At 47.0% G+C, this 12,475-nt stretch overlaps 1 protein-coding gene across 2 annotated transcripts in view; it reads right to left on the bottom strand.

Annotated features, from left to right (window-relative positions):
• Positions 1-11,696, bottom strand: part of PPP1R14D (protein phosphatase 1 regulatory inhibitor subunit 14D) — a 23,587-nt gene extending 11,891 nt beyond the window's left edge. The window contains exon 1 of one of the 2 annotated variants that reach the window (XM_023189367.1): positions 11,374-11,696. In XM_023189367.1, the coding sequence (XP_023045135.1) occupies positions 11,374-11,628 (255 nt within the window). In that variant the 5' untranslated portion in view covers positions 11,629-11,696. Of the gene's footprint in view, positions 1-11,369 lie in introns of both variants that reach the window. The other variant, XM_023189366.1, reaches the window with a different exon arrangement.
• Between the last annotated feature and the right edge of the window lie 779 nt (positions 11,697-12,475).

The raw sequence follows: 12,475 nt of genomic DNA, 5'->3' as shown, positions 1-12,475 counted from the left end.
GGGCAGGGTAGGGGGGAGGACAGAATAGTAAAGAACTTTGATGACCTATGGATATCAAGTGGTCTAACATCTGTAACTGGAATCTCAGCGGGTGCAGGTGAGCATTACAATAAAGATACACTCTAGGCCAGGCGTGGTGGCTCATGCCCGTAATCCCAGCACTTTGGGAGGCTGAGGTGGGCGGATCACCTGAGGTTAGGGGTTTGAGACCAGACTGGCAACCATGGCGAAAGCCCGTCTCTACTAAAAATACAACAATTAGCCAGGTGTGGTGGTGCCTGCCTGTAACCCCAGCTACTGGGGAGGCTGAGGCAGGAGAATCACTCAAACCTGGGAGGCGGAGGTTGTGGTGAGCCGAGATCGTGCCACTGCACTCCAGCCTGGGTGATAAAGTGAGACTCTGTCCCAAAAACAAACAAACAAACAAAAAACACTCTAATGATTAGAACTTTGCCTTTAAAAAGGCATCAGTCTTGGTCAGGTGCAGTGGCTTATACCTGTAATCCCAGCACTTTGGGAGGCTGAGGTGGGTGGATTGCTTAAGTCCAGGAGTTCAAGACCAGTCTGGGCAACATAGGGAGCCCTTGTCTCTACACACACACACACACACACACACACACACACACACACACATATATAAATTAAATAATAATAAAAAATAAAAAAGTATCAGTCCTGCCCCCAAAACCATCATTATATCACTTTTGATATTCAATATATGTATAGTCATGTGCCACATAATGATGTTTCAGTCAATAGCTGACCACATATACAATGGTAATCCCATAACGTTATAATGGGGCCAGGCTAAGTGGCTCATGCCTGTAATCCCAACACTTTTGGAGGCCAAGGCGGGTGGATCACTTGAGCTCAGGAGTTTGAGACCAGCCAGGGAAACATGGTAAAACCCCGTCTCTACACAAAATGAAAAAATTACCCGGGTGTGGTGGCAGGCACCTGTGCTCCCAGCTACTTGGAAGGCTAAGGTGGGAGGCTGGCTTGATCCCAGGAGGTGGAGGTTGCAATGAGCCAAGATCAAGCCACTGCACTTCAGCCTGGGTCACAGGGCCAGAACCTATCTCAAATAATAATAATAATAATAATAATAGAGTCTGGGAGCAGAGGCTCATGCCTGTAATCCCAGCACTTTGGGAGGCCAAGGCAGGCGGATCACCTGAGGTCAGGAGTTCGAGACCAGCCTGGCAACATGAGGAAACTCCGTCTCTACTAAAAATACAAAAATAAGCCTAGCATGGTGACGCGTCCCTGTAATCCCAGCTACTCAGGAGGCTGAGGCAGGAGAATCGCTTGAACCTGGGAGGCGGAGGTTGCAGTGAACTGAGATCACATCACTGCACTCCAGCCAGACTCCAGCCAGAGCGAGACTTTGTCTAAAAAACAAACAAACAAACAAAAAAATGGAGATTATAATGGAGCTGAAAATTTCCTATTGCCTTGTGACATTGTAGCCGTCATAAGGTCTTAGTGCAAGGCATTAATTACCTATTTGTGATGCTGGTGTAAACAAACCTACTGTACTGCAGTTGTATAAATGTATAGCACATACAATTACACACAGTACAGAATACATATAATGATAATAAATAACAACGATATTAGTTTATGTATTTACTGTACTATACTTTTAATCATTATTTTAGGGTGTTCTCCTTCTACTCGTTAAACAAACAAAACAGTAACTGTAAAACGGTCTCAGGCAGATTCCTCAGGAGGTATTCCAGAAGAAGGCACTGTTATCTTGGAGATGACAGCTGCCTGCCTGTTATTGCCCCTAAAGACCTTCCAGTGGTCTGTCTGTTGGACTTACTTCACCCATACCGGTATGTCTGATGGGGGTGGAGTTCAAGATCAGGCAAGAGAAAAACACGTAAAAGAAGCAATCTCCCAACTGACCCGGGTACATAGCACCCCTACCCCCTACAAAGGGCTAGATTTCTCAAAACTACATGAAACCCTCTGTACCCATACTCACCTGGCAAGTCTATTTAATACCACCCTCACTGGGCTCCATGAGGTCTCGGCCCAAAGCCCTACTAACTGTTGGATGTGCCTCCCCCTGCACTTCAGGCCATATGTTTCAATCCCTGTACCTGAACAATGGAACAACTTCAGCACAGAAATAAACTCCACTTCCGTTTTAGTAGGATCTATTGTTTCCAATCTGGAAATAACCCATACCTCAAACCTCACCTGTGTAAAATGTAGCAATACTATAGACACAGCCAATCCCCAATGCATCAGGTGGGTAACTCCTTGCACACGAATAGTCTGCCTACCCTCAGGAATATGTTTTGTCTGTGGTACCTCAGTCTATCGTTGTTTGAATGGCTCTTCAGAATCTATGTGCTTCCTCTCATTCTTAGTGCCCCCATGACCATCTACACTGAACAAGATTTATACAATCATGTTGTACCTAAGCCCGCAACAAAAGAGTACCCATTCTTCCTTTTGTTATTGGAGCAGGAGTGCTAGGCGGACTAGGTATTGGCATTGGCGGTATCACAACCTCTACTTAGTTCTGCTATGAACTATCTCAAGAACTAAATGGTGACATGGAATGGGTCACCGACTCCCTGGTCACCTTGCAAGATCAACTTAACTCCCTAGCAGCTGTAGTCCTTCAAAATCAAAGAGCTTTAGACTTGCTAACCACCGAAAGACGGGGAACCTGTTTATTTTAGGGGAAGAATGCTGTTATTACGTTAATCAATCCAGAATCGTCACCGAAAAAGTTAAAGAAATTCAATATCGAATACAACATAGAGCAGAGGAGCTTCAAAACAATGGACCCTGGGGCCTCCTCAGCCAATGGATGCCCTGGATTCTCCCCTTCTTAGGACCTCTAGCAGCTATAATAGTGTTACTCCTCTTTGAACCCTGTATCTTTAACCTCCTTGTTAAGTTTGTCTCTTCCAGAATCAAAGCTGTAAAGCTACAAATGGTTCTTCAAATGGAGCCCCAGATGCAGTCCATGACTAAAATCTACCATGGACCCCTGGACCGGCCTGCCAGCCTGTGCTCCAATGTTAATGACATCAAAGGCACCCCTCTCAACGAAATCTCAACTGCACAACCCCTACTACACCCCAATTCAGCAGGAAGCAGTCAGAGCGGTCGTCGGCCAATCTCCCCAACAGCACTTGGGTTTTCCTGTTGAGAGGGGGGACTACGAGACAGGACTAGCTGGATTTCCTAGGCCGACTAAGAATCCTTAAGCCTAGCTGGGAAGGTGACCGCTTCCACCTTTAAACACGGGGCTTGCAACTTAACTCACACCCGACCAGATAGTAAAGAGAGCTCACTAAATTGCTAATTAGGCAAAAACACGAGGTAAAGAAATAGCCAATCATCTATTGCCTGAGAGCACAGTGGGAGGGACAATGATCAGGATATAAACCCAGGCATTTGAGCCAGCAACGGCTACCCTCTTTGGGTCCTCTCCCTTTGTATGGGAGCTCTGTCTTCACTCTATTAAATCTTGCAACTGAAAAAAAAAAAAAAAAAGACCTTCTAGTGGCACAAGAAGTGGAGGTGGAAGATAGTGATATTGATGATCCTGACCTTATTTAGGCTAATGTGTGTGCTTATGTATTCGTTTAAAAAAAAAAAGTCCAAAAAGTAAGAAAAAAAATTTCAAATTTAAAAAATAGTACAAAGCTCCAGCCTGCTCAACATGGTGAAACCCCATCTCTACAAAAAATACAAAAATTAGCCAGGTGTGGTGGTATGGGCCTGTAGTCTCAGCTATTTGGGAGGCTGAGGTAGGAGAATCTCTTGAACCCCGGAGGTCGAGGCTGCAGTAAGCCATATTCGTGCACTGCACTCCAGCCTGGGTAACAAAGTGACACCCTGTCTAAACAAAAAAAAAGCTTGTAGAATAAGGATATAAAGAAAGAAAATATTTCTGTACAACTGTAAAATGTGATTGTGTTTTAAACTAAGTGTTATTACAAAAGAGTCAAAAATTTTAATAATTAAAAAGTTCAGGGCCAGGTGTGGTAGCTCACACCTGTAATCCCAGCACTTTGGAAGGCTGAGGTGGGAGGATTGCTTGAGTCCAGGAGTTAGAGACCAGCCTAGACAACATGGCAAGACCCCATCTCTTTTTTTTTTTTTTTTAAATTTAAAGTTTATAAAGTAAAAAAGTTACCGTAATCTGAAGTTAGCTTATTACTGAAGAAAGACAAAAAAATTTATAGGCTGGGCACAGTGGCTCATGCCTGTAATCCCAGCACTTTGGGAGGCCAAGGCAGGCAGATTGCTTGAGCCCAGAAGTTTGAGACCAGCCTGGGAAACATAGTGAGATCTTGTCTCAAAAAAAAAAAAAAGAAAAAAGAAAGAAAGAAAAAATATTTATATAAATTTAGTGTAGCAGCTGGTTACGGTGGTTCATGCCTGTAATCCCAACACTTTGAAAGTCCAAGGCAGGAGGATCGCTTGAGGTCAGGGGTTCAAGACCAGTTTTGTTTTTTTTTTGTTTTTTTTTTTTTGAGATGGAGTTTCGCTCTTGTTGCCCAGGCTGGAGTGCAATGGCATGATCTCAGCTCACTGCAACCTCCGCCTCCCGGGTTCAAGTGATTCTCCTGCCTCAGCCTCCCAAGAAGCTGGGATTACAGGTGCCCACCACCACGCCCTCCTAAGTTTTGTATTTTTTTAGTAGAGATGGGGTTTTGCCATGTTGGTCAGGCTGGTCTCGAACTCCCAACCTCAGGTGATCTGCCTGCCTTGGCCTCCCAAAGTGCTGGGATTACAGGTGTGAGCCACCATGCCTGGCCTCAGGAACAGTTTTTTAAAACTTAAAAAGACATTTTGTTGTTGTTGTTGTTGTTTTGTGGGGTGTTTTTCTGTTTTTGTTTTTGAGATAGGGTTTCATTCTGTCACCCAAGCTGCAGTGCAGTGGCACAGTCATGGCTCACTGCAGCCTCAACCTCCCGGGCTCAAGCAATCCACTTACCTCAGCCTCTCAAGTAGTTGGGACTACAGGTGCACACCACCACATCCAGCTAATTTTTTTTTTTTTTACAGAGTTTTGCTCTTGTCACCGAGGCTGGAGTGCAATGGTGCAATCTCGGCTTATTGCAATCTCCGCCTCCTGGGTTCAAGCGATTCTTCTGCCTCAGCATCCCTGGTAGCTGGGATTGCAGATGGCCACCACCATGACTGGCTAATTTTGTATTTTTAGTAGAGATGGGGTTTCATCATGTTGGCCAGGCTGGTCTCTAACTCCTGACCTCAGGTGATCCGTCCACTATGGCCTCCCAAAGTGCTGGGATTACAGGCGTGAGCCACTGTGACTGGCCCCTGGCTAATTTAAAAAAATTTTTTTGGTGGGGCGTGGTGGCTCACACCTGTAATTCCAGCACTTTGGGAGGCCAAGGCGGGCAGATCACAAGGTCAGGAGATCGAGACCATCCTAGCTAACATGGTGAAACCCTGTCTCTACTAAAAATACAAAAAATTAGCCAGGCGTGGTAGTGGGCGCCTGTAGTCCCAGCTACTTGGGAGGCTGAGGCAGGAGAATGGCATGAACCCGGGAGGCGGAGCTTGCAATGAGCCGAGATCGCACCACTGCACTCCAGCCTAGGCAACAAAGTGAGACTCTGTTTCAAAAAAAAAAAAATTTTTTTTTGTAGAGTGAGGTTCCACTATGTTGCCCGGGCTGGTCTTGAACTCTTGGGCTCAAGCAATCCTCCTGCCTTGGCCTCTCAAGTTCTGGGATTACAGTTATGAGTCACTGTACCCAGCAGGAAAAGAAAGAATTTAGTGCAGCCTAAGTGTACAGTGTTTATAAAATCTACAGTAATGTCCTAGGCCTTCACATTCACTCACCATTCACTCACTCACTCACCCAGAACAACTTCCAGTCCTGCAAGCTCCATTCATAGTAAGTGCCCTATACGGTCGTGCCATTTAAACTCTTTTCTACCATATTTTTACTCTACCTTTTCTATGTTTCGATATATAAATATTTAGTATTATATTACAACTGCCTACAATATTCAGTACAATAACCTGCTATACAGGTTTGTAGCCAAGGAACAATAGCTATACCATATAGCCTACATGTGTGGTAGGCTATACCATCTAGGTTTGTGTAGGTACACTCTATGAGGTTTGCACAATGATGAAATTGCTTAACAATGTAGCAGTTCACAGAATGCATCCCTGTGGTTAAGCAGGGCATGACTACATATTTAATATAAGGTATGTGTATTACTGAGTACAAGACTGCCACTGCAGGCAGGGCGCAGTGGCTCACCCCTGTAATCCCAGCACTTTGGGAGTCCAAGGTGGAAGGATTGCTTGAGCCCAGGGGTTAAAGAGGGGCCTGGACAACATAGCAACACTCCATCTCTATTAAAAAGAAAAAAAAAAAAAAGGGGGCTACCACTGCAATCTGGTGTTGAGAATGTGGGCTGACATCACAGTCCAAATACTCTTGCCCTCAAATAATTTTTGAACTCTCAGAACATAAGCAGGTATATAAAACAACCCCTACTGAGATGAACAAAAGTGGGAGATATGTGACTCTATCTCACATAGGGTGGTTTGCTGGAGGCTGCTGCCTGATTTAACCCCCTTTCTTACCTCCTCTCCATATCCAGGGCCCTTACTCCTGACCTCTCCACCAGGGAGACCAGCAATGAAATAAGGCTCAGATGAACCAACAACTTTTTTTCCTTTTTTTTATAGAGGCAATCAAGTTAAACACAAATGTTTATTTCACACATTCATTGACAATACTTTTTTTTTTTCTTGAGACGGGGTCTTGCCCAGGCTGGAGTGCAGTGGCACGATCATGACTCACTGCAGCCTTGACCTCCCAGGCTCAAGCAATGCTCCCACCTCAGCCTCCCAAGTGGTTGGGACCACAGGCACACACCATCACACGCTGCTAAATTTTTGTATTTTTTTTGGACAGGGTTTCACCATATTACCTGTGCTAATCTCGAACTCTGGTGCTCAAGCAATTTGCCCACCTCAGCCTCCCAAAGTGCTGGGATTATAGATATGAATCACTGCACCCAGCTGACAATACTTTTTTTTTTTTTTTTTTTTTTGAGATGAAGTCTCACTCTGTCACCCAGGTTAGAGTGCAGTGGCATGATGGTGGCTCACTGCAAGCTCCACCTCCCAGGTTCAGGCCATTCTCCTGCCTCAGCCTCCCGAGTAGCTGGGACTACAGGTGCCCGCCACCATGCCCGGCTAATTTTTTTGTATTTTTAGTAGAGACGGGGTTTCATCATGTTAGCCAGGATGGTCTCAATCTCCTGACCTCGTGATCTGCCCACCTCGGCCTCCCAAAGTGATGGGATTACAGGCATGAGCCACCGCGCCTGGCCAGACAATACTTTAAAAAAGTCAAAAGTTTAATAGAATTATTACTTAAAATGTTACTATATCAAAAAGGAAGCTACAGGAAAGGAATGTTTCAAAACTCTGGGATGGTCAACAGTGTCCCTTGCTAATGTGAACATTAGATTTACCCCCAAGGCAGTGACTGGTGACCTTGGCCAGAGCTCTCCATAGAGTGGTAGAAGCAGAAGGCAGATTCCAGTGGATTGACTGACGACAGGCAGGGAAAAAGTAAATAAGGCTGTGAGTGTGGACAAGTCCTTTAAGGAGTTTGGCTCTAAGGTGACAAGAAATAGGGCATAGTAGGCTAGGTGTGGTGGTTCATGCCTGTAATCCCAGCACTTTGGGAGGCTGAGGCCGGTGGATCAGCTGAAGTCAGTAGTTCAAGACCATCCTGGCCAACATGATGAAACCCCCGTCTCTATTAAAAATACAAAAAAATTAGCTAAGTGTGGTAGTGGGCGCCTGTAATCCCAGCTACTTGAAAAGCTGAGGCAGGAGAATCCCTTGAACCTGGGAGGCAGAGGTTGCAGTGAGCCAAGATTGCGCCATTGCACTCCAGCCTGGGCAACAAGAGTGAAACCCTGTCCAGAAAAGAAAAGAAATAGAGGGGATGGTAACTAAAGGGGGGCATGTTGGGCAAGGGTCTCCATAAAATAGGAGAAACTCATGCATGTTTAAGTCCCTGTTTAGAAGGCAAATAAATCCATGCTCTACCTCCGGACAACAGGAGCTCTAGGACCCCAAGTCTGCATTCCCAGACTTGGTTCCTCCAAAGACCCCACACCAGGCTGCACATCCGGGGAGAAGAGGTAGAGCCCTCCAACAAAGGAACGTTGGTCCCAAGATACTAAATAAATAAAGGGTTGTGTTGCATCTTTAGATGCTTTCCCACTGCGGCTGTCTAAGGTGGGTGTCTGGGGTAGAGCCCTGGTGGGTGGGCAGGTACTCTTCATAAAACTGGAATGGAGTAGAGTCAGGCTGGAGACTGTGCCGTCTCGACCTCTGCGCAAGATGATCAACCACCCGGGGCTTCCCCAGCTACTTAACTGCTTCCTGCTGAAAAGAGCAGGGATTGGGAAAGAAACTGCTACCTGGTACCTTTGGACAATTGCCATGGCAATCACAGGTCAGGCATTTTATTCCCGTCATTGCCTGGGAGTGGTCCTCCCACATGTCCTGTTTTCTGTGTTACAGGCTTATTACCGTACAGCCTCCAGCCCTCCACTTTCATCTTGCAAAACAAGGTTCTTTAGCTACTGTTTTTCTTTGATGCCTGGAAGGATTTGCCCTGGAGTGTCAGAAATTTGAGACTTTATGCAAGTGCACAATAAACACTCTGAAATTGAAACTGATCCAATGGAGAGTGCTGGAATTAGTGAGGGGCAGTGGATGTGTCCTACAAGGTCAGAGGAGACACAGGCCAAGATAGTTTGCCTCCCAGCTCCACGGGGTCTCCCCACCCTCCGTGAGTGGGCTTGGGAGGTAGATGCTTGGGATGCTGCAAGGGACATGGTCAACACCTTAACCAAACGGACACATGACCCAGTTAGTTTCGAGATACACTGGGTCACACCAATCATTCTTCACCACCTGCCACCCTAGGACTGCTGAGAACCCTTACCCACAGGAATTATACGGCCCTGCTGCCCCAAAAAGATAGGATCCGAGTCAACAAGAAGGAGAAACAAGGACCACATATTTTGAACTCCTGGCTAGCCTGGCCTATGGTTCTCAGCCCAGTCACACATTAGAACCAACTGTGGAGCTTATAAAAAACACCCAGTATCTGGACTCCACTGTAGTAGATTTAAATTCAGTTGAGGAGGAGCCAGGGCATCTGCTTTTTTTTTTTCTTAAGTATTTCAAGTGTGGAGAACAACTGGCTGCTCAAATAAGTGGCCAGGCTTCACACCTGATCCCATGGCTTCCTAGCTGTGTGACCTTGGGCAAGTTACTCAACATCTGTAAACCTCCATTTCCTCAGCTGTAAAACAGTACCTGCTGGCCAGGCATGGTGGCTCACATCTATAATCCCAGCACTTTGAGAGGCCAAGATTGGAGGATCGTTTGAGCCCAGGAGTTCAAGACCCACCTGGGCAACATAGCAAGACCTCATCTCTAAAAAAAAAGAGAAAGAAAAGAAAAACAGTACCTGCTTAATGGAGTTGTGGGGAGAATTAAATGAAAGAATCATGTCAGTGCCTGGCATTGTGCCTAGCACATAGTTAAGTGTTCAGAATGTTATTCTTATCACTGGAGCAGCAGTTGTTACCTCTCTAGAATCCAGGTTTGAAGGTATATAAGTAAGAAAGTGCCATTTCCAGTGACCAGGGACCAAGACCTGTCCTTTTCCCAGAGTGGGGTTGAAGAGTGTTAGTCAGAGCCAGGGTATTGGCACTCAATTTTGGTTACTCCTAACATTCTAGTCCCGCACTGTCCATTCTGAATAACGAAAATGTTCTATATTTGGGCCGACAACATAGTAGTCACTAGCCACATGGGGCTATTTAACACTTGAAATGTGGCCCATGTTGGCGGGGCATGGTGGCTCACGCCTGTGATCCCAGCACTGGGAGGCCGAGGTGGGCAGATCACCTGAGGTCGGGAGTTTGGGACTAGTCTGACCAACATGGAGAAACCCCGTCTCTACTAAAAATACAAAATTAGTCGGGCATGGTGGCGCATGCCTGTAATCCCAGCTACTCAGGAGGCTGAGGCAGGAGAATCGCTTGAACCTGGGAGGTGGAGGTTGCAGTGAGCTGAGATCGCGCCATTGCACTCCAGGCCGGGTGACAGAGTAAGACTCTGTCTCAAAAAAGAGAAAAAGAAAAAAGAAATGTGGCCCATGTGACTGGGGAACTGAATAATTTTATTTAATTACAATTAATTTAAAGTTGGCTGGGCGCGGTGGCTCCCGCCTGTAATCCCAGCACTTTGGGAGGCCGAGGCGGGTGGATCACAGGGTCAGGAGATTCAGACCATCCTGGCTAACACGGTGAAACCCCGTCTCTACTGAAAATACAAAAATTAGCTGGGCGTGGTGGCGTGCGCCTGTAGTCCCAGCTGCTGGGGAGGCTGAGGCAGAAGAATGGTGTGAACCCGGGAGGTAGAGCTTGCAGTGAGCCAAGACTGCACCACTGCACTCCAGCCTGGGCGACAGAGCGAGACTCCATCTCAAAAAATAATAATAATAATTCATTTAAAGTCAAACAGCTACACATGGCTGATGGCTACAGAATTGGAAAATGTAGCTCTAGGCTGGGCATGGTGGTGCACGCCTCTAATCCCAGCACTTTGAGAGGCCGAGGCAGACAGATTGTTTGAGCCCAGGAGTTCAAGACCAGCCTGGGCAACACAGCAAAAAGCCATCTCTACAAAAAAAAAAAAAATACAAAAAAATTTGCCAGGCGTGGTGGTGCGCACCTGAAGTCCCAGCTACTCAGGAGGCTGAAGTCAGAGGATGGCTTGAAGCCAGCAGGCAGAGGTTGCAGTGAGCTGAGATTGCACTACTGCATTCCAGCCTGTGCAACAGAGTGAGACTTTGTCTCAAAAACAAACAAACAAACAAAAAAAAAAAAAGAAAGAAAAAGAAAAGAAAATGTAGCTCTGGACATGTATGTGCATTGAGGATGGGAGTAAATCAAGATATAAAATTTTGAAAAATAGTGTGACCAAGCATTTTCCCTTCTATTATCTCATTTGAGCCTCAGAAAATCCTATAAAGGAGATATAACAGGCACTAACAGCCCTATTTTATAGATTAGGGATGTTAAAAGACCTTCCCCAGATCACAAAGAGCATTAGAGGCACAGCCAAGCCTAGAGGGAGACAGACTTCTGGATTTCAAACCATTGCTTCTTTCTTTCATCAGTTACAAAAGCTTTCTCTTCACGGAAGCACCTCACATCAGCCCTTCAGCTCCTGTGAAGGTCTCAGTCCCCTGGGCGGGCCCCAGGCCCCCTATCTCTTCCCACTCTCCCCTGTGCTACCCACCTGGAAGAGTTCCTGAACCTGAGCATCCACCCATTGCTCCATCTCCAGCCAGCGCTGGAGCTGGCCCCGGTCATACTTCACTGTCAGGCGGCTGGGTCTCCGGGACCTGGGTATCTTGGAGGAGTCTGGGTGGGACTTGGACTCTGAGTCTGTGGATGATGTCCTCCTCCTCCCAGAAGCCCAGTGGACCTTCTTACATGGGTTCTCCCCGTCTGGGCTGGGAGATGTGCAGGAAGCAGGGCTTGAAGACAGCATGGAGGGATTGGCCTGGGCAAGGAGCTGGGAAAAACCGCCAGTTCAGAGCAGGGCCACGGAGGGAAGTGAGGAGACAGAGAACAGGAAAGGCCAGCGGAGAAGAAAAAAAGGCAGGAGGAGGGCCAAGGCTCCCAGGGAGGGGCAAGGGCAAAGATCAATAGGACTTTGGTGCTGGGAATGCCAGTCTCCTGGCTCCTCACTGCCAGCCAGTGAATGGCACTCCAGAGCCATGCCCCAGCCTCCCTTTCTGCAGCTTCTCGGGCCCAAAGTGGCATAAACTGCAGATGAGCAAAGGTCAAGAGGCTGCCATGCCCAGCGAGGAGGAAGGGGCCTTGGGGTCCTGAAGCGTACAGGGCTCCAATTGCTGCTCTATGGCCAGTTCTGGAACGGGACTTGAGTCGTTCTCACCTGAGATCCCTCTGTATCCCACCTTCTTGGGGCTAGATCCACTCTGGGTTCTGAGAAGCTGTGGTCAGATTCCGCAGAAGCAGGGTCCCTGGCTGGCAGGGATTCTTGCTCAGAGCGTAGCACTACTGGGGGCAGAGTCCCAGCTGGTGGCTGGAGTTGGAGGTCAGTTATCCATGGCTCCCACGGGACCAGTGCCCCCAGTGTCTGGGTGTTTCCGAATGTAAACTGTTATCAGCCTGGCCTATAAAGGCAGTTTACTGCTTGTAAAGGCAAATTTATCAAGCCTAGTCTACCATGCCCGCTCGCCTGAGGCAACTGCTTAGGAAGCCATGTTTATGACCACGTGACCCTCCCCTGATTCATCTATTTCCTGACACAGAGGAAACCTGCAGACCTAACTTATACACAGGTGTCAGGGACTAATACTTCCAGGCATACA

This window comes from Piliocolobus tephrosceles, chromosome 6, assembly GCF_002776525.5.
Source record: "Piliocolobus tephrosceles isolate RC106 chromosome 6, ASM277652v3, whole genome shotgun sequence".
NCBI classification, from domain to species: Eukaryota; Metazoa; Chordata; class Mammalia; order Primates; family Cercopithecidae; genus Piliocolobus; species Piliocolobus tephrosceles.
Note: the sequence above shows the minus strand (reverse complement) of the source record. Positions and strands in the feature narration are given on the sequence as shown.